This window comes from Saccopteryx bilineata, chromosome 2 (assembly GCF_036850765.1).
Source record: "Saccopteryx bilineata isolate mSacBil1 chromosome 2, mSacBil1_pri_phased_curated, whole genome shotgun sequence".
In the NCBI taxonomy this organism is placed as follows: Eukaryota; Metazoa; Chordata; class Mammalia; order Chiroptera; family Emballonuridae; genus Saccopteryx; species Saccopteryx bilineata.
This window is the reverse complement of record NC_089491.1, coordinates 294,295,838-294,318,794: the sequence shown is the minus strand read 5'-3', so window position 1 is coordinate 294,318,794 and position 22,957 is coordinate 294,295,838. Positions and strand designations below refer to the sequence as shown.

The following is a 22,957-nucleotide window of genomic DNA, read 5'->3' as shown; positions in this document are numbered from 1 at the left end:
GGCGCCCAAAGGGGCACTTCTCTGTATAACCCTGGGGGACCAAAGGGAAGGGCAGATGTTCACGTGCAAGGGGTTCGGGGACCCTCGCCCCAGGGCTGGGTTCTACACCCCGCAGTCCACCTGGAAGGGTGAGGGGTTGTAGCCCCGCGTGCCAGAGAGTGTGAGCGAGGATCTGGGGAGGGGCAGGGTTGTGGAAGGGGCTGAGAGGAGAAGAGGCAGCAGGTGAGCCCAGGGGCTGTGTCCCCAGGCCGGAGGCGGGCCGATGGGGGCTTGGAAAGGGACCTCCAGGCAGGGGCGACGCAGGCGAGGGTTGGGCTAGGAGGGGTGCGGAGAGGCGAGCCTGAGCAGTGAGAGAGGGAGTGGGGAAGAGCCCAAGGGGAGGGAGTTCCGAAGGAGGGAAAGGAGCAGAGAGTGGCGAGAGGAGTGAGCGTGAAAGGGCTAGCCGCGGAGCGTGGCGGAGCCCGTGCCATAGCTCGCGCGGGGCACGGAGGGCTTGGCCGGGGGAGACACACAAAGACATGCGAAGGGGCGCTGAGCGAGGCTCGTGCACAAAGACGCCGGGGCGCACGGACACTCGGGCTGCACCGACCGCCCCCGCGCCGCGCCGGGGCCGGGCCAGCGCCAAGCCCGGGGCGGAGCGCGCGGCGGCGGCGGCGGCGGCGGCGGCGGCGGCGGCGGCGGCGGCTGCGGGCCGGCGCGGGACCCGGGTCGCCCGCGCTCTCCGGGTGACCCGGGGACCGGCCGCAGGCGCGCGCGGGGGCGGCGGCGCCGGAGCCCAACTTGGCCTCCGCCTCGCCCTCTGCCCAGCCCGCTCGTGTCCCCTCCTTCCCGCGATTTCGTTTCTTCTCACGCTCCCCCCCACCCCCTCCCGCGTCCAGCCCCGCTCTCCCCACCTTGTAAAACAAAGCCGGGGAAAATGCCTGCCCGTGCAGCTCGGAGCGCGCAGCCCGTCTCTGAATAAGAAGTGAGTACAATGGCGTGTTTGTGAAAGGTTCAAGTCCGTCTTTTTCAAAAACATTTTGAATGCTGCATGCCTCATGCTTCCCAGCGCCTCGCGGGAGAGACCCGGCTATAGAGCAGGAGGTGAGACCCCGGAGAAGCCTCTCCGCCTCCCGCCCCGCGCTTTCCCGCCCCAGCCTGTTCTGGGAGGGCTGCAAATGCCCCGCTGGCTGCAAGCGGACGTTGTCCGCCTTCGTTTCCCGTCCAAAGTGTTGGGTCATATTCTGGGGCTGGAGGCAAACCTATCCCCGACCCCCTCCTGGCTGCATCTCCCCCCTCTCCCGCTGGTGCCCGGGGGTTTGTATCTGCCTTAGTAACGGGTTTGAGACACCGTGGGGTTAGTTGCCGATGGAGGAGGAGGGTCAACCCTTGGGAGTAGCCGACAGGCAGGACGCATGGTGACCCTGGTCACACTTGTTGCCGGTTGCTTGGTGGGACCGGCAGTGGTGCTGAAAAAAGCTCGTTTCGCCTGGTGTTGAATCGTCTATTTAACCCGGGAACGGAGGGAAGAAGACACACCAGGGTGAGGATGGGAGAGCAGGATTAAGAGGAGGCTGATGGGCTGGCGACAGAGGAGGGAGGTGGTGATGTGCCCAGTGTGTGTGTGTGTGTGTGTGTGTGTGTGTGTGTGTGTGTAGGGGGCCAGTTTCTGATTCCCTGTGCTGAAGAGCTTCTCTTCCTGATCACACACCGAAACGACTGCACACGGAAACCCCGGACGGTTCCCCATATTAGAATGAGAGGGAAAGCAGTTTTTTAATTTTATTTTTTATTTTGGTATTTCACCAGTTTCTGTCCATTCTGCCTGCCAAGTATATTTCTGCTAATTAAAAAATACAGCAGTAGCTTAAAATAATTATACTCCATCAAGAAATGTATTAGCTCAACACACACACAGACGCACACAATTTTTTTTAACCTGTCCCTTTTTCCAAAAGCATATAATGATAATGTCTTGGTTTAGTGTTTAGGATTGGGATTTGGGGAGCATCCAGGTAAACAGTCTTGGTGTTTTCCAGTTATGCAGGCTGGAAACCACTGGTATGAAAAATCAGAAATAGGAAAGAATAGAAGACTGGAGAGGAAGGCATGGGAAGCCTCCTTCGGAGAGATAATGTTGAGCTTCTATGTGATTTTGTTATTTTTAATGACTTTATTTCAGATCACAACCTTTATTTTTCACTCAGACTCATAAAGCAGTTTGGTGGTCTGGTGGTGTGGCTGGACAGCAGATGACAGGTTTTACCTATTATCATCATTTCTATTTAAAAAGTTTTTTTTTTTTTTAATTAAAATACTCAGCACATATTGAGTGCTTGTTTTGAGTGAAGTTGCCTTTAAGCTGTTAAAGATGTCTATTAATTTGGGGCTTTATTCGGAGCAGGTGAGTGTCTCAGGAGGGAAGCATGTACATACCCGTACCTGACAGGTTGGATCATAGGAAATTGCTGTAATGTACAGTTACCTCATCAGAGCTCTGACTTCATCTTTTCAAAGTCAGAACCATTCAAAGCTTTGCTGGTTGAGGAGCCTTCTGTTATCTGCCAACATTGCTTAGGTCTGGTGCTTCAAATAGCTTTGTTTGCAAACCTCCTTTTTTGATGGGCAACTGAAGGTTTATTTTATGAACTCAAACTGTGGCAGTCCTACATTTCACACAGTGGTGGCCATGTGAAAGTTGACACTCTAGTCCCTTCTTATCCTCAAGTATTTTCAGATTTCTGGGTATTTGGGTGCAATTCCGTACGGATTTCTCATATCCTTATCCAAAAGTCTTTTAGATTAGCTTATCAATTTATTAAACCTGTACTATATGCACTAGTTTTACTTATATCTATAAGATTTGTGGACATTAAATTGATTAGTTGAGTTGGTGGCTTTATAAACCCCCTATTTTTTGGCTATTCTATTATTACCCCTTTGGGTTCAATGTTGCTTTTCCAATCAAAAGTATTGTAGTAGATGACTTATTTTCCCCTTAGCAAGTGGAAGTCTAGTATCTATTGTATTTGCTAAAAATGAATCCATTAATGATATTTTTGAACAGCTGAGATAAATAATAAATGGATTTTAGAGTCACCGAGTATGGGAGTTTGTAAGAGAACACATGAATTCACTCTAATGGAGCAATTAGCTTTGGATTGAGCATGTGGGGTCCAACCTGTGAGACAAAGTTTTATTATTATTATTATTTTTATAATGTTCACTGTTGAAATGGAAGAAACTTGTCATGTCTTGGCTGCACCAAGGATTTTGCCACAATAGATAGCAATATTTTTGTTTTTATAAACATGTCAGAGATCGAATAATAAAATATCAAGAATGCTTAATCCTGAGTCTACTTTAGAAAATATGCAAAAAAAAAAAAAAAAAAGGAATGATTGGGCTACTGTAGTGTATTTACCATCGTGTATTACCAGGAAATTACTAATATTTTATTTGGAACAATAATGTTTGGGTCGCAAATTCACTTACAATACAATTCCTTTATTATAATGCATTTTTAAATAAAAATAGAGCGTGTCATTTACATTGATTGCTGTGCTATGGCGTGTTAAGTACTTGAGAAGAGGGATGATCTATGAACCTTCTTTATCAGTATTCAGACATCTGCTTTAGCAACATCAGCTCTTAGGAGTTTGGGAGGTCTTTGTTGACTAGCTAGTGGGCAGATATATTGGATACATTTTGGATATTAATTAGGGAGACCTTAGGCATGCCTTTAATTTTTTTAAGTTTCTTGGCCCACCGTTCGTTTTCCCCCTCCCACCTGGATCCCCAATAGCAGCCGAGAGCTAAGACCCAGCCCCTTTTCCTTGAGCCCATATACAGGGTCCTGGGTGCACTTCTGGTGTAGGTTCCGGAGCTTCCTCCAGGAGAGCAGAGTTCAGGTAACCTTTGCCAAACCTTTAAACCAGCCCAACCACGACCCCTTTAATCTCCAACCTAACCCTCTCTCTCTCTGTTGTTGTCAGTGGCGGCACCTGACTTGCTGGATCCAAAATCTGCCGCTCAGAACTCCAAACCGAGGCTCTCGTTTTCTACGAAACCCACCGTGCTTGCTTCTCGGGTGGAGAGTGACACAACCATTAATGTTATGAAATGGAAGACGGTCTCCACGATTTTCCTGGTGGTCGTCCTCTACCTGATCATCGGGGCCACCGTGTTCAAAGCACTGGAGCAGCCTCACGAGATTTCACAGAGGACCACCATCGTGATCCAGAAACAAACATTCATTTCCCAGCACTCCTGTGTCAACTCGACTGAGCTGGACGAACTCATCCAGGTAATGGCACAGAGGAGTTTTCCCTCCATTTCCTCTACAGGGAAAGAAAGAGTAAGAGTTAGAGGAGGCAACTGAAAGCACAGATGTGTCCTGATGTGTCTGTAGGAGCTCTTGTCCACTTTTCTTCTTAGCATAAACTTCTTTTTCGCAGTGTGTCTCCTTTTTACACTTCCTCCCTCTTTTCTTACTTCTGCTATCTTTTCTTTTCCTTTTCTGTCCTGTCTCACTCCCATTGTTCCTTCTCATCCTCTCCTGTTCCTGCGTGTCTATATTTCTGTCCCGGTGTCTCCCTGCTTTCTTTCCCTTTACCCTGCCTTCAAACTGTCCGTGGACACCCAGGGTCATGGGGTCACCTTGCTAGAGGCCCCCCTGGTGAAATGATCATTGCCGACTGAGAAACTTTGCTATGGCAAATAAGAGGAAAACAGAAGGCAAAAAAAAGTGTATTAATCGTGACAGTGACCTTTGTAAGATGGGCAAGATGCGTTTGTGGTGTGACCCTGTGGAGATGGCACCCCGTGCCATTAACAAGATATAGCTCCCATCTTTAAGCCAGCCAAAGTATAACTCTGGTAACTGCCTGTTCTAGGTGTCTGGGGAGAAGTGATGAATCACTGCAGCTCTAAACCCCAGTTAGAAGCCATTTATTACTGCCTGACACAGAGTGTTTGAATAAAAACAAAATAGTTTTAATTTACTCTATAAGAACAGAATAGTGTCTTTATGGAAAAACATTTTGTTTTACCATTCAATCCCCAAATAACTTTCAGTTAGGCTCCTTGGAGGTCACTAGATTTTTGCATAAAACATAAGTGACACCAAGGTCACGAAGAAAGCCCTAGAACTTTCTTTAAAGGAAAGTTCTAACTGGTTGTTGAAAGAACTTTTCCTTGTCTTAGAGCTGGTTTTATATCATTTGGATGAGTTGAAATATATAGTAGATTGAGGGAGGGAATTGTTAATGGTTTTAATTCAGTTTCTTGTTCTATGACCTTTCATCTATTATTTCCTTTTGCCAGGGATTCCCAAAAGCTTCCTCTGCCCTTCACAGCTCTCTGTACAGAGTACACATACAAGTTATTAATCAAGTTTTATTGAAAATGATCAAAGCTAATACTCCGCCCCTCATTTAGCTCCTACCGTGTTCAGACAGTTCTGCAGCTCGCTTATTTGACTTGCATTTGAAAAGGCTCTTCATAAGCTCATATACTGAATTCTCTGCTATTTTTAGGTGATGGGGACATGTTCAGTATTGACGGTAAACCTGACAACTAATATCATTGTTCCACCCGTCCCATTGCGTTCTCCTACATAAGATTGCTATGACTTCACTCTCTTTGTGTCTCATAATCCTAAGAGGTACTAAACATCTTTGAAGAATCCCTGTATCCCTTGGGTTTTAGAAGAAAGGCTCTAGGTTGTCTTGGAGGTAGGTAGCATGGAGTAAGTGGTAAAAGCCTACACTTTGGGATCAGGTAGATGTATTTTACACTCCAGCTGAGTACTTTTCTAGGGGTGCCATCTTGAACTAGTGATTTTGCGCTCTAAACTTTGAATGATCTATTTGGACTGAGGAAATAATACCTCAGTAAAGTTGGGTTGCTGTGAAGAGTAAAGAAATCATCCAAGGAAAGCAGTTAGGTGCTGAATAAGTATTAGGTTTGTTCGCTGCTGTGACCCCCTTAACCCCCACCCCACCCCTACACCATCCCTTTTTGGGGGTTGAAGCATCTGATTCTTATCATCCGAAGTGAGATGTCTTTGGTCTTAGGAAAAAAAAAAGCCTGGGATTTTAGGACAATGCTAGAAGAAACTCTGTGAATTCGAAAATAGTCCCAGTGTTCAGCACCACCCAGATTTATTTAGAATCTTGAAAATAACTTGAAGGTTGTGGCAGGTGGAAACAACCGGGAGGTGGAGACTGATCATTTCTGCTACATTGTTTTTTGGAATAGCAACAAACAGAGCTCCATATATACCCCATTTTCTTTCTGTCTGCCTTATATGGGCAATCCGCTTTAGCTTTATTAATATTCACTGCTGGTTGAGTATTTTTTGCTTTTTAAAAATTTGAAGTTTTTTTGTGTTTATTTGGTATTTTTCAACGCAGAAGTTGCCTATTATTTATTGTAATATCACTTACCCTTATAATCCTATGCCTTTAATAAATTGTCTTTTTTCTCTTTGAGTAGAATTTGTCCTGATAAAGGAAATCTTTATAGTGGCATGGCTTCAAGGACCAAGATCAGCGTTTAAATAGGGAGGAAGAGGCAAATGAGCCAGCGATCATGTATTTGAATTACATTTCATTCATATGATTCTCATAAATTTCAAAGTATTTTTCACATTTATTTTCCCATTTAATTATCCTTTAAAACCTCATTAAGAAATCTATTCTAACTTTGTTTCTGGAGATTTATTCTGTTCTTTTGATTGAGCCATGCTACCCTGTTTCTTTGTGTGCTTTGCAACTTTGGGTTATGATCTATCCATTTGACAATGTCAGCTCTCTCAGTCCTTACAGACCGACTCGTACAGGGAGATACTCTCACCAGCCAGCCCAGCTTGAGAGGCCTCTCAGACCTTCGCTGTGGATCCACCTTCTCTGGACCTGTGCGTGTCAACTCTCAACTAGATGGATTTGTCAGTTTCTTTTTTTTCCCTGGAGCTTGTAATCTCTTGCTACCTCTGGTGTCTATCCACAGTACTGCAGATTTTCTGGAGCTGCTCGAAGCCACTCAGGCCTCTCATTCTTGGTCCCAGATTTTTTATTGTTTGCTGCATCCCTCAGTACTCTGAGTAAGGCAAGACAGAACCCACTTCTTTGGGGAGCCCCACCAAAAGCCAAAATGTTGGATACATGCTCCACTCTTTTCTTGCCCCGTGATGGAGAGGTTGCCAAGCTGTGTTGGCCTCTGCCTGCTCTACCATGGGTCCTCTGGAGCAGAGGCAAGCTGCCCAGCTCACTTTCGTTCTCGGTGTCCCCTGGGGCATCTAGGGTGTGTCGTGTCTCATCAGTGTTCTGAGACAGGCGAGACAGAAACAAGTCTCTTGCGTAGTATCCTAAAAACCCAAAATATTAGATGCACTTTCCAACTCTTTCCCTTTCTAGAGGGAAGCCAGGGGCTGGGAGTTTTTTTCCTAATCACGCTGTGCTGAACTTGGGAAAGTCTACAGTGATCTGAAAGCTAATATAGGCATACCATGAAGATACTGTCGGTTAGGTTGCAGACCACTGCCGTAAAACTAAAATTACAATAAAACAAGTCACACAATTTTTTTGGTTTCCGGCGCATATAAAAATCATGTTTACACTATACCATGGTCTATTAAGTATACAATAGCATTATGTCTCAAAACAATATAAATACCTTAATTTAAAAATACTTTATTGCTAAAAAAAATGCTAACCATCATCTGGGCCTTCAGTGACTCATAATCTTTTTGCTGATGGCGGGTCTGGCCTTGTGTTGATGGCTGCTGACTGATCAGGGCGGTGGTTTGTGAAGTTTGCCACATCAATTGCCTCTTCCTTCCATGACTGCATTCTCTGTAGCATGCAATGCTGTTTGATAGCATTTTACCCACAGTAGAAATTCTTTCAGAATTGGAGTCAGCCCTCTTCAACGCTGCTGCTGCTTTGTCAACTACAGTCATGTAATATTCTAAACCCTTTGTTGCCATCTCAACAATCTTTCCAGCATGCTCATGAGGAGCAGATTCTGTTTCAAGAAACCACTCTTTGCTCATCCATACAAAGCCACTCCTCGTCCGTTCAGGTGTGACCACGAGACTGCAGCGACTCAGTCGTGTCTTCAGGCTCCACTTCTAATTCTAGTTTTCTTGCTATTCCCACCATACACTGCAGTTCCTTCCTCCTCCACTGAAGCCTTGAGCCCCTCAAAGTCATCCATGAGGATTAGAATCGACTTTTTTCCAATCTTCTGTTAATACTGTTATATTGATCTCTTGCCGTAAACTACAAATGAATGTTCTTAATGAAACCTACAATAGTGAATCCTTTCTAGGAGCTTACGGTTTATCTTGCTCAGCTCCCTCAGAGGAATCCCTATCTAGGACAGCGATAGCCTTACGAAATGTATTTCTTAAATTTAACACTTGACTGTTGAAATGAATTATTCGTTGACCCATGGGCTGCAGGATGGTTCTTGTGTTAGAAGGCATGAAGAAAACATTAATCTCACTGTACATCTTCACCAGAGTTCTTGGGTGACCAGATGCATTGTCAATGAGCAGTGATATTTTGGAAGAAATTTTTTTTTTGAGCAGTAGATCTTGATGGTCAGCTTAAAATATTCTGTAAATCATGTTATAAACAGATGTGCTGTCACCCTGGCTTTGTTGACCCATTTATACAGCACAGGCAGAGTAGACTTAGAGTAATTCTTAAGGGCCCGGGATTTTCAGATTGGTGAATGAGCACTGGCTTCAAGCTAACATCCCCAGCTGCATTAGCCCCTAACAGGAGGGTCAGTTAGGTTCTTTAGAGCTTTGAAGCCAAGCATTGATTTCCTTTTTTCAAGTTAGGAAAGTCTTAGATGGCATCTTTTTCAAATAGAAAGTGGTTTTCTTTACACTGAAAATCTGCTATTTAGTGTGTAGCCACCTTCATGAGCGATCTTCGCTAGAACTTCTGGACGTCTTGCTGCGGCTTCTACATCAGCATTGCTGCGTCACCTGGCACTTTTATGTTGTAGAGTGAAGGCAACTTCTTTCCTTAAACCTCGTGAACCAACCAAATGCGAACTTCAAACTTTTCTTCTGTAGCTTCTCATCTCTCAGCCTTCATAGAATTGAGCACCATTAGGGTGTTCTAGATTAGGCTTTGCCTTAAGGACATGTTGTGGCTGGTACGGTCTTCTATCCAGACCACTAAAACTGTTTTCACATTAGCAATAAGACTGTTTTGCTTTCTTATCATCTGTGTGTTCACTGGAGTCGCATTTTTAATTTCCTTCAAGAACTTTTTCTTTGCATTCACAGTTTAGTTAACAATTTGGCTCACAAGGCCTAGCTAGCTTTTAACTTATCTTGGCTTTCAGCGTGCCTTCGTCACTGAGCTTAATCATTTCTAGCTTTGGGCTTATAGTGAGAGATGTGCAAATTCTCCTTTCAGTTGAACACTTAGGCCATTGTGAGGTTGACTGACCTGATTTCAATATTGTTGTGTCTCAGAACAGGGAGGCCCATGGAGAGGGAGAGAGACAGGACACCTCTGGTCACTGAAGCACTCAACACACACAACATTTATCTTTTGTCTGTTATCTTGTATGGTCGTAGTTGGTGGCATCCCAGAACAATGACAGTAATACTACCAAAGAGGACTGACCACTGATCACTATAACAAGCATAATATCATGAAAAAGTTTAAAATATTATGAGAATAATCAATGTGTGACACAGAGACACTAAGTGGACAGATGCTATTGGAAAAATGATGCCCATAAGTTGGTTGACACAGAGTTGCCACAGTCCTTCAGTTTGTAAAGAACACAGTATCTGCGAAGTGCAATGAAGGGAAGGGCATTAAAGAGGTCAGCCTGTGAATGGTCAGATGTGGACAGACATGCAGATATCTGGGGGAAGGCATTCCAGGTAGAGAGGAGAGTGAACGCAAAGGCCCAGAAGTAGGCACATTCCTGTCAGAGGGGCCACGTGGTTGGAAGGAATGAATAAAGGGGGATTTATATAAAAGAAGACTGGAGAGCTTAGATCCTGCAAGGCTTTGTACATCAAGGTAAGGGATCCTGGATTTCACTCAGAGTGAGTTACAGGAACACGGAAGGGCAATGAGCAGAGCAGGGGCATGATCTGACTTATAACTTAAAAGGATCGCTGTGGCTGTCCTGTGAGGAATGGAACGCAGGTGGACAAAGTTGAGGATCCACTGAGAGAACCCAGAGGGGGCAGATGGTGGTGATCTGGATGGGGACAGAAACCACAGATGTGCTGAGATGTGATCAAATTGGGATATTTCAAAAATAAACTTGACAGGATTTGATGTGAGGTGCAAGAGAAAGAAATCAAAGGATGATCCACAGGTTTGGGGCCAGAAGAACTAGAAAAATGAAGTTACCAGTTAACGAGATTAACGAGATGGGACCAACTCAGATGGAGCAGGTTTCAAGGGATAGAGCTCAGGGATCTGATTTGGCACATGATTGATTTGAGTTGCCCTTCCGACACCCAAGCAGGGGTGCGGTCTAATGAAGAATACATTTGGGAGTTAACAGCATATTGGTGATATTGAAAGCCTTGAGTCTAAATGAAGTCACCTAGGAGTTAGGATGGATGGAGGGGGACAGAACCAGGGGCTCAAAGGTGAGGGGGATGAGACTACAGTCAGGGAGATTGGAGGAAAGCGGAGGGCATGGTGTTAATATGAGCCAAGGGAGGACATGTTACAAAGCGGGAGAGATTAGCTATGTCAAATCCTACTGCCAAGTTTACTGTCTTTACCATGATCTGTAATATGCCAGTGGCATTCTATTCTGTAAATTCATGATAATGATTTTATGTATACTTAGAAATCATTAAGCATGAAACATCACACAACTAATTCTTGAGCAGTTAGCATTGCACTAAACACATAGGCTGTATGTGACACCATCATAAAAGACAAGCCCTGTGACCATTTGGGATGCATTATACACATGTGGATAAAATAAACAGGATGTTCACCCAGCTTCAAACTTATGAACGAATTCTTTTTAAAAATTCAATTATAAATTTATTTATTGCTTGGAACCTTTAAAGTGTTTTCACACAGAAATAGATTATACAGGATAGCTCTGCCCAAAGCTAGGCAACCAAAGCTATCATATAGCTAAAATATGATTAAAAAATTTGTCTTTATTATTTTTACTGACTTGGAACTAGTGATCCATTTAGTCTCTGTATGCCTCAGCTTTTGTGGAACATAAGCATGTATCTGATTTCTGTTACGTGCTATCATATTGCTAGTGGTCACAGGCTTATTTTTATGAGATGAGGAAACACCTCAATCTTATATAGTGCTGTTTCAAATATTTAAGGAGAGGTAGCTCTCTGCTGTGCAATAAATGCACAGTGGGTGATTAAAAATGAAAAAGTGAGTGAAGTTCCAGTGTATTCAGTCACCTCCTGATGCCAGCATTCTTCCCCCTCCATGTGTCCTCTGGACCTTCGAGAAACTCGGTGTTGCTTTACTGTGACTTTTCAGTCCTCTTTCCCTCTGTCCAGTTTAAACGTATCCTGCTCGTTTCACCAGCATAAACACATTCTTGATTTGGGGGCAGGAAAAGTGAAGATCACTAAGGATGTTTGGCCCAACTTTATACTTCTCCAGACATGACCCCTCTGCCCCTAAAAATTGCTCCAACAATGGTATCTTTGCAGGTTGCTGTGCGCTGACATGCTCTTGGGACCGATATCCCTGTGTGAGTGAAGATGAACAATACAGCATCTGTGAATGACTAACGTAGAAAACATGGGGAAAGATGCCAGGCTGGTTTTCGGTGCTGATGGTTGTGGTGTGACACTCTTAAGGCACTCTGAGAGGTGCCCGAGGGAAGAGTTTAATTGCATGTTTGTGCAGTAACTATTGGACAATTGTCAAAGGGTAGCTCTGTCATTCTAGTTGTCCTGGAAACGTATAAGAAATTCTATCAGGTTCCTGTTTCGCAACGAAATCAATTTCATCTAATTGAGTATTTACTATAAGTGGTGAGTGTACGGGTGTGTCATAGAGAAAGATGGGGGAAACTTGGAGGAAAGCTCAGAAGCTAAAACAGAAAGAGTATGAATCATTACATTTCAGGAAGTAATCCATATACTATTTTTGCTGTCTTGATTTGGTGATATTGAACCAAGCAGTATAAACATATTCAACTATTTTGCAAGACTTCCTTTTCTCTGCATAACATTAACAGGTCGTTAGTAGACTTAATCGGCATTGTATGAAGAAATTTTACCTGGAACTTGAAAGCACTGACATGTCTTTTAGGCTTATTTAATGGCAATGAGCCAACTCAGCTGAAGTAAGAAATACATAAATTTTACAGGGCCCGAAACAGAGTCTATCAGAGTACTGTTTGAATATTTCAGTATTGTGAAATTTAGCCTTTATTGTTGACTGATGTGGGTTGTGGGAAGTTTGATTTTACACAAGTACAACCCGGGATAACTGGGCTCTTTGTTGGTTGTACGTGTGTGTACAGAGGCTGAGACTTTCGATCCTTGTTATAATCTTTGAGTTACATATTTGGAAAGGGCAGGAAAAAAGCATTTGTTTTTGAAACCTATTTTTAAAACCTGTGTCCGTTGTGAAAATATAGGCTTAAGTGTACTGGAAAGTCAAGTGAGCGGAGATCAGTGACATTCTATTGAAAAAGCTAACAGAATCTCCAAATTTGGGAATTCTGTGGATGCATGTAATTGACCGAGTAAAACTCTCTTTGCTCCATTTTGGGATTTTTTCCCCCATCAGTTTGGACCATCAGGCCCTAGAAACAGTGTGTGAATAAATGCTGGTTAGTGTGATAGGCCTTAGGCAAAGTGGTATAAAAATTTCGTCTTCGATGCTGTGTCCCCTTGATTGTAGTCTTCTGCCCACACCAATCATATTTTAAGGACAAAATCCTTCCCCCTTTTGTTCATTGAGTTTTAGACAGAGAAGAAAGGAACAAGACAGAGATGAAGAGAGTGAAAGAAAAACATCAATTTGTTGTTCCTCCTATTTATGTCATCATTGGTTATTTATGCCATCCTGACCAGGGATTGAACCCTCAACCTCAGAATATTGGGACGACACTCTAACTGACTAAACTACCTAGCAAGGGCTGAAGGCCAACCTCTTTTAAAAGAACTTCCTAGATATAATGGCTATAAGTTGTATTAAGTTCCTGTCTTATTCTTTTTTTTTTTTTTTTTTTTTTTTGTATTTTTCTGAAGTGAGATACAGGGAGGCAGAGAGACAGACTTTTGCATGGGCCCGACCGGGATCCACCTGGCATGCCCACCAGGGGATGATGCTCTGCCCACCTGGGGCGTTGCTCCATTGTAACGGGAGCCATTCCAGCTCCTGGGCCAACTTTGCTCCAATGGAGCCTTGGCTGTGGGAGGGGGAAAGAAAATAGAGAGGAAGGAAAGGTGAAAGAGTGGTGAAGCAGATGAGCTCTTCTCCTGTGTGCCCTGGCTGGGAATTGAACCCAGGACTTTCACACACTGGGCTGATGATGCTCTACCACTGAGCCAGCCAGTGCCTGCTTTATTCTTGTAGAACTGTCTCTTCTTTGTTATCTAAGCAACATTTATCTTTTTCCCTTGTATGTAACCTTTTGTTTCTTTCTGACTTTTCACTCAACCTCCTCTCTCTCTATTTTTCTTTTCTTTTATTACCTCTGCCCCCCACTTATGCTGAGATGGAAGGGGCCAGAAAGATAGAGATTAACACTCTGATAGAATATGGATAAACCATATAACAGTATGGAATCTAGGAAAATTCATGAAAAATGTACCACTGGGGAAATGCAGTTTCAGTATGTTGGCTTCACATGCGTTTTTCTGGTTCCTTTCATGTTGCAGGGATCCAGGGGCCTTGACCATGTTTTAGCCTTCCTGCACCACAGTGTCATTTCACAGAGGGCTCAAAGAATAGCATAATTTCCGTGTTTCAAGTTCAGTCCTTGTCTGATATATGTCATCTTTATAACGACTTAGAAAATGGCCACTGAACTTGGATGCTGTTATACAGATTTATTCAGTGATAGAGAAGTGGTTATGTAAACTATGTTGCATGTAGCTACTCAGTGAGATATTGATGTCTATGAAGTGAGATACTGATGACTTCAAAATGCCTTGGAACATGCCTATGTTATATGAAAATAATTGAAAGCAGATTTAATGACTGTAGCTTTTAATAAAGCTAAAAATTGAATACATGCACATTGTTAAAAAAACTGTTTTACAGACTGTGAATAATTTTTTTATTCTTATTTTTTCAACTGTATATAATACTTTTATGATGAAAAAAACCTTCCAAAGTGAATGCAACCAGGGGAGGCAACTCTGACCCCAGTGGTATGCCTCTTCCTTCTTGCCCTGTTGATGCTGTCCACCTCTACTAACTCTGTTGCTCCCTGTTTTGGATTTTAAGCTTTTGTTTCTACTAATAGAAAATCAGTTTATTCTTTCTTTTTTAAATTGAATTTATTGGGTGACACTGGTTAACAAAATGATACAGGTTTCAGGTGCACAGTTCTACAACACATCTTATTTTTTTTTTTCCTTTTTCCTGAAGCTGGAAACAGGGAGAGACAGACAGACTCCCGCATGTGCCCGACCGGGATCCACCCGGCACGCCCACCAGGGGGCGATGCTCTGCCCCTCCGGGGGTCGCTCTGCGGCGACCAGAGCCACTCTAGCGCCTGGGGCAGAGGCCAAGGAGCCATCCCCAGCATCCGGGCCATCTTTGCTCCAATGGAGCCTTGGCTGCGGGAGGGGAAGAGAGAGACAGAGAGGAAGGAGGGGGTGGGGATGGAGAAGCAAATGGGTGCTTCTCCTATGTGCCCTGGCCAGGAATCGAACCCGGGTCCCCCGCACGCCAGGCCGACACTCTACCGCTGAGCCAACCGGCCAGGGCCTTACAACACATCTTCTGTACACTGTATTGTGTGTTCACCACCCCAAGTCAAGTTTCTGTTTGTCCATCACCATTTATCCCCTCCTAGACCTTCCTTGCCCCCCCACAATCAGCACAGTTGTTCATGTCCGTGACTTTTTTCTCTTTATTATTTTTTGCTCAATCCCTCTACCCTCACCAGTGCCCCTCTGACAGCTGTCAGCCTGCTCTCTATGAGTCTGTCTCTATTTTACACTTTCAAAAGAGCAAGAAAAAGCTGTACACTTCATTAGTCTGTATAAAAATAGCTTTCACATGCAATGGCGTAGTCCCCAAATAGAAGGAAAGACATGGGAAGGTAAGCAAGCTGTTTACTTGTAGAGGTGCTTTGTAATATATGGTGTTCAGATACTGCTTCCTGTAAGAAATACTATTCTTTTTAAGTTATAAGAATTAAGTCTTTTTTTTTTCCTTAAGGCTGCTTTATAAGAATTTTTAATTAACGTGTGGTTAAACTTAGGTCATCCATTACTTGGAAATATGTTCAAGGACTTTGAAAGCCTTTTTTTAGAAACCATGAAATAGATTCTGCTTCCAATTGTTTCCAACAAAAACAATAGATTAAAAACATTATTGCATGTTGTCTTGCTCACTGAAAAGATATACTCTGGGGAGACCTTGAAAACTTGCTTCTTTAACAGACTCTAAATATAGCATGATTTAATTACCTGTGTTCTGTACAGAATATGCAAATGTATTACTTCATCTTTCTTTCCACATGAAATGAGAAATATATATATTTTACAAAGAAAAATATGGATATTAGATTTAGAAAAATCTCACCTTTATCAATACTTATAATAGTTTAACTATGAGATGTAACTGTGGGATTTTTCTTTTTTGTATTTATGTAGATACCTCTATTTTTCTTAGGCCAAAAAAATAAGCCTCCGCCAAAACAAAAACCAAATGCCATCTCCATATAACTATAGAATTTCTGAAAAACTAAGTTACATGAAATGTGTTTCAAGTTTGTTTATTAGTTGAAGGTTAGACTGTATATTATTATGGAATATTTTATATCAAAAGATGAATATAAATATAAATATATATATATAATGTAAGCATCTTAAATATTAGATAATAGCCCTTGATTTCTCAGATATATGCAAAGGTAGACACCACTTGAATCTCCAATAAGGATGCAAAAATTAGTCTATGCTTTCCCAGAATAATGTTCTCAGCCATATAGGCTTTTAGTTAGAATAACAAGTATAATATTCTTCACAGGAGGGCTATAAGATCATAATAGGGTGATTTGCTATGAAATTTTCTGCTTATGGGAATTAGCTTTTATGCTGCAGTAATGCACATTGTTAAAAACTGTTTTACAGACTGTGAATATTTTTTTTATTCTTAGTTTTTCAACTGTATAATACTTTCATATATTATATATACATAAATATCACAATACAGTGAAATTTAGCATGTTTAACACACTATACATGAAAACATAAGTACCGTTCTTTCTCATGTTAATAGGAAATTGTCATTTTGTAGGCCAAGAAGTGCTTGGATATTGACAATATTATATGGCTCAACCCAGTAGTATCATTAGATGAGAGCTGTACTGAAATATTCTTGTGGAATAATGTACTAATATGGTATGGTTTTCAAGAAGTTGTTTGCTCCTTTGTTGGATTATCAAGCATCCTAGAAATATTATCTCATGCATTGGATCCATGGGAACATTTTTATGATTGTCGGTAATTACTTGGACAAGTGTCTTATCAATGCTTGGTGTTAAAGCTGATTATAGTTCCAGAAAGCCAGATGACATTGAGACATTAACTTCTTATAATTCAAGAACGCACAAATTCATCATAGAATGCTGCGGACTCTGATTCTAAAGCCATCGTTGTCATGGAAACTAAGATTTTCATATTTATGAGTAATTACCTTTATCATCTCCATGAGTATAAGCCTCTTAGAACTCTATTTCTTAAGTATAAGCTTATACTTTTGATGGTAACTATATACTCAACTTCCTTTCCTTTTTCACATTCAATTATTGACTATAAACTGAAGAGCAAAATTGAGTATGAATCCAACCAAGAGCTGCTATTTCTATTGTAGGTTTTAAATTTGGAAGCCCTTCCTTAATCTTTCAGATAATAATAATGTATTATTAGGATTAAATGCATAGGACCCAGCATTCACTCACCCTAACCTAAACACTTCAACTTATTTATCAGTTCTCAACATGATTTGATTGTCCACAAAAGTTGCCTTTAATGGAAAAGTTATTTCTTATAATTGATGAGGTGATTGTTTAGTCACACAATATGGTATATACAGAAGTAATTTTCATGAAGGTATTGGTTAAATAATCTGATGGCCAGAATTGATGTTGAAATTGCAGAGACTTTTAAATCTATGACAGTGCACTTGCCAAGGGCATTCAAGTTCATGTGGATGTTGACCAAGAGAACTTGTACAAAAATATAAAATAAATTTACAAGAAGAACCTCATGGTAGACTCATTCTCAGAATGATTCAACATACTCTCAGTTCCATCTCAAGCTTCTGTTGCTATAATCACAGCTCTGTGATAACTACTTACAACCCACACATTGCTAGACAGAACTGTTTATAAGTCTACATTTGCTTCTTTTGTATTTAAATAATTTGTGGACCTTATCCAAGAGTCTGGGTAATGTTGCACCTCATCATTGACAAGCAAAGGAATAGGCTAAAATATGATGGAGCTGGTCATGAAGGCTATATTAAGTCAATTGTTGGAGGTTTAGTTTGCTTTTAGTCAATAAATTATTTTACTTAGTGGGATGGAGTCTAAAGGTATGTTTTATCTTTTCTCATCTGTATTGCTCATGCTTTTACTTCTCTTACTTCCCCATTGCCTAACACCATAATTGATACTTTTTTTTGAATAAATAAATGTGTTGAAGAAATGTCTGTAAAATATGAAAATATACTTTGGATTCATTTATAATATATCTAAATTCTCCCCCCTCCTTGATTTATACTGGCATTAGTTTTCCCTAGGATTCATGAGGCTAGAGATCACTGAGCCTGTGCTTACCATGTGTATCTCCCTATCTTAAGAGAGTTCCAGACATTTTTAAATTGCTAAGTTTTATTTCTGTCTTTTTACTTCTTTTGTGCTTAAAATTATTTAGTTAAATACCATTTTCCTGCAAATGCTCAATATATTGAATGATAAAACACTAAAACCATTGAGGATTTTAGATGACAAAAAACAAAGAAGTCTGCTCTCAGTGTTTTTATTCATATTGCTCTTGAAATACTGGGCAACGTAATAAGAGGTGAAAACTAATAAAACATAGCTATTGAAAGATTCAGAGATAAAATGTCATTATTTGTAAACTATAAATTTACTTGATTTGGTTTTCCAAATAGTAAAGAAAATCAATAAAACAACAGAAATTATAAGAGCAGTGATTAGGAATAGTATAGAGCAGTTGCTCTCAAGATGTGGTCCCAAGACAATCTCAGAGGTTTGATGAGGTCAAAGCTATTTTCTTAATAATACTAAGATTTTTTTTTGCCTTTCCACTCCCATTGTCTCATGAGTGTACAGTTAAGCAGAAGCATATATTAAAATCTGTTTTTTATTAAGCCAGACATTTAAGAGGAGATTTATAAAATTATGAAACAATATTCCTCTTCTCACTGAATGTTTTTTTTGTTTTGGAAAGTAGAACTATCTTTCATAAAAGTAAGTTACTTATGTTAACTTGTAATGTGGTTATTGTTATTTTTGCATGAATTAATCAAAACATTTAGAAATTAGAAATTCAAACAGACAGTAACTATCAATAATTATAACACATGTACAAAAGCTCATTAATGTCTTCAATAGTTTTTGAGACTGTAAAGTGGGTTTGAGATTTAAAAAGTTGAGAATTGCTAGTACAGAGAATGGGGAATAAACAGCAATCACCAGTTACAATTTAAAATGGAAAAAATAAAATACTTAAGAATACCTTACAGACCTATGTGAAGTATATAAAAATACTCTATTTTACAATATAAAAAGGGACTTAATAAATGGAAATTCATACCATGTTCTTTAATGGACAGTTTTATTATTATAATAGTGTTCATTCTCCTTAATTATTTTATAGATTTCATATATGCAAACAACAGATATGTTAAACCTGTGGAAATGAAAATTTCTATAAAATTTAACTAAATGATTCTAAAGTTTATGAAAAAAACATTTTTAAAAGAAGCATAATAAGGGAGACCTGCCTTATCGGATATTAAAATTACAATAGAGAATCAGATAAAGAGAATCAATTAACTCAAAAGTAGGTTCAGTGTACTGTGAATATATGTATATGTATATGTATATGTATGTTTGTGTGCAATTACTGTATGATAAAGACACATTAGTGTTCAGTTTCACTCACAATAAAAGATATACATAGAGATTAATAATTCTTATCATTTTGATAAACATAATATATTAATAATAGAAGTTGTAGATAGCTCAACACTTGTAAATTGTTGGGAGCAATTTGAAATTATAACAACCTTCTTGGATACTTACATATCAAATGCTTCAAAATATTTATAATCTTTAATATGGCAATTTTATTTCTAGGAATCTCTCTTGAGGAAATATTCAGAAATGAGAAAATATTTGTACACAAATATGTTCATGGCACCATTTTTTATGATCAGACAAATTTTAGAATAACATTTTCTCTATGTATCAAGTAAGATTAAATAAATATGGTAATGACAAGAAAAACTGCAGGCAGAATAGTAATTAAAAACAGAGAATATATTTCATATATCATATTTCCTAAATCCAACTATGTAAAAAGTATAGCAAAAACCAGGAGTAGAGACCTTAATACATTAATACTGGTTATCTCTGGATTCTGGAATTATGAATCATTTTTATTATCCTCTTTATACCTTTCTGTATTTTTCTAATTGTTTTGCAATGAACATTTGTTATTGTTAAAGTAAATAAAGCATTGCAATTCAATTAACTTGATACACAACTATTGAAGTTTTAATGTGTAAATGAAAATACATGAGATGAATGATACTTTACACTGCATTTCAGCTGCGGATTGCCTGCTTTTCTCCTTTTGACAGTGATTTCTTGGGTAGTGACTCCGTTATTAACACAGTGTAGTTTTTGTCCATTTGCCTATAAACTGTATAACCTTAAACAAGTCACCTTACTTTTTTGGTCCTTAGTTTCTTTGTCTAGCAAATGAAGTTTCTTCTCATTTTAAAGTCAGTAAATTAAGTGAAGAAATGTCTTATCCAAACAATTTCTTCGTCTCTCTTTTACTACACATTTTCTTCTGACGTATTCTCTTCTAAGTTTAGTGTTTGTGGAGCTGCCCCTTCCCTCCCCCAAAATCTGATGACTGAAGAAGGGATTAAAATGTCATCATCTGTCTGTCTGTCTGTCTGTCTGTCTATCAGTACTCAAGGCAGCATCTAGATCCAGGGTAGTCAACCTTTTTATACCTACCATCCATTTTTGTATCTCTGTTAGTAGTAAAATTTTCTAACCGCCCACTGGTTCCACAGTAATGGTGATCTGTAAAGTAGGGAAGTAACTTTACTTTATAAAATTTATAAAGCAGAGTTACAGCAAGTTAAAGCATATAATAATAATAATTACTTACCAAGTACTTTATGTCAGATTTTCGCTAAGTTTGGCAGAGTAAATATTTATAAAAAAACTTACTATAGTTAATCTATCTTTTTATTTATACTTTGGTTGCTTCGCTACCACCCACCACGAAAGCTGGACCGCCCACTAGTGGGTGGTAGAGACCAGGTTGACTACCACTGAATCCTAGTGTCCCTATGTGAATATTACTGACTGATTGTCATTAGGGGGTGTTTGGTGATACTATCACAAAATTTATACAAACCTGTAGAGATTCAAAGAGTTGAGATAGAAATGGACTGACTGAAGTTTGATATTGAGTTGCTGTTGCCTTTTCCTTCTCCTCTTAGCCTGTTTGGTTGGACCTCTCCACAGTTACATACCTCCCAGGCTTGGATAACATATGTTTAACATTCAAAATGATTAGGACTTTGGAAATACTGGTGTTTTTTACAAAGCTATTATATATAATTTAAATTGTATTTTGCCATCTGATATTTTAATTCTGTGGTGTTTACTAAAAATGCATTGCTACATTTCATTGTTAATATAAGTCACTAAATATGTTAATAAGTGATGATATGAATGCATATGCAATATGATAAGCTTTATGCAGCTCTCTCCTCTTGATATAAAATAGAATTGAATTTATTAAATTGCTTAGTGTTAAGTTGTGACCTATATTTTATACTTTCAGTAGAAAAGCAAACCTTAGAATTGAATCTCTTTGTCCAATTTGCTTTCATGAGTGGAATATATGCTGTTTGACGCCTCCTTGTAATTCATGTGTACTGATGAATTTCTTTTTAAACTTTGCAGCAAATAGTGGCAGCAATAAATGCAGGGATTATACCGTTAGGAAACACCTCCAATCAAATCAGTCACTGGGACTTGGGAAGTTCCTTCTTCTTTGCTGGCACTGTTATTACAACCATAGGTAGGAGACAACTTATTTTGTTTTTTCATTTTGATACAGCTTGTGAGCTAAAATTTATTTGTTTGAATTTTTATTTTTTTTACAGTTGGTCAATATTGTCTACTCAAGATAGAAAACTAGAGTTTAGTCAACTGATTTTGAAAAGAGAGTTTCAAGGTTTGAATAAAGGAATGATGGAAATGAATTGTCATTTCAGAATACTGAGTGAAATTTAAAATTCATATGAAACTCGAGAGCAGTGCAGATATTGTTTGACTAATAGAGAGGAGCTTCATGAACTGGCTTAAAATTCTGATTTGTGTGTGTGAGAGGGCAAGTAGTTTTAAATTTTCCTACATCTTTGATTCTTTAGTTGTAGAAAGAAAGGATCGGAGTACCATTTTGACTTCTTTCATGATTTGATATCAACTTTTTCAATTTATAAATTTTAACTCTACATTTCAACAGATTATTCCTATTCTATTATAATTTCTTCAGGGCTTTTCTTTCTATACATTATGTGTTTTTAATAGTATATCTATCTACCTATATATAATCTGTGCATAGTATATTTTATATACTATACATCATGTATAATATATAATAGGATATATATTATATTATATTATATATCATATATAATATATATAATTAATGCTGAACTATGCAGATTACAAAAACAATGAAAGCTTAAATTTTTGCTGTTTTTTCTTTTAATCGTGTTGTTTGTTATAATGTTCAAAGGGTAACATAGTGGAATGTCGTCTCTTTTTCAGACTTGAGCATGCATATACTCAGTACCTCTAGACAGCAGAATGGGTACATGTAGATGACTTCTCTTCTTAGTCAGTCATTCAGTACCCAGGAAATATTCGGAGGACATAAATGCAGACCCCATAGTGAAAGCCATGCTAGCCATGCTGTGGGGACCAGGTGGGGTTATAGTTGTCCTGCTTAATGGAAAGAGGTCAGTTTAAAGCAAGGGTCCCCAAACTACGGTCCGCGGGCCGCATGCGGCCCCCTGAGGCCATTTATCTGGCCCCCGCCACACTTCTGGAAGGGGCACCTCTTTCATTGGTGGTCAGTGAGAGGAGCATAGTTCCCATTGAAATACTGGTCAGTTTGTTGATTTAAATTTACTTGTTATTTATTTTAAATATTGTATTTGTTCCCATTTTTTTTTTTTTTTTTACTTTAAAATAAGATATGTGTAGTGTGCATAGGGATTTGTTCATAGTTTTTTTATAGTCTGGCCCTCCAAAAGTCTGAGGGACAGTAAACTGGTCCCCTGTGTAAAAAGTTTGGGGACCCCTGGTTTAAAGCATACTTTTCAAGAAGGGGAAGGAAATGAACTCACCACAATTATAAAGGAATTTTAAGTGGAAGAAAATGTATATGCAAAACCAAGTTCTGCCCTTCCACACGTGCTTGCGATGAAATTTCCTC

The 22,957-nt window shown here is 39.7% G+C and overlaps 1 protein-coding gene across 3 annotated transcripts in view; it reads left to right on the top strand.

The window, feature by feature from the left end:
• The first annotated feature begins 412 nt into the window (after positions 1-412).
• KCNK2 (potassium two pore domain channel subfamily K member 2) overlaps positions 413-22,957 on the top strand; it is a 90,278-nt gene continuing 67,733 nt past the window's right edge. Inside the window, exons 1-3 of one of the 3 annotated variants that reach the window (XM_066261362.1) lie at positions 413-964; positions 3,975-4,285; positions 21,415-21,532. In XM_066261362.1, coding sequence (XP_066117459.1) covers position 964; positions 3,975-4,285; positions 21,415-21,532 — 430 coding nt within the window. In that variant the 5' untranslated portion in view covers positions 413-963. Of the gene's footprint in view, positions 1,084-3,826; positions 3,891-3,974; positions 4,286-21,414; positions 21,533-22,957 lie in introns of those variants that run through there. The other 2 variants (XM_066261361.1, XM_066261363.1) reach the window with 2 other exon arrangements.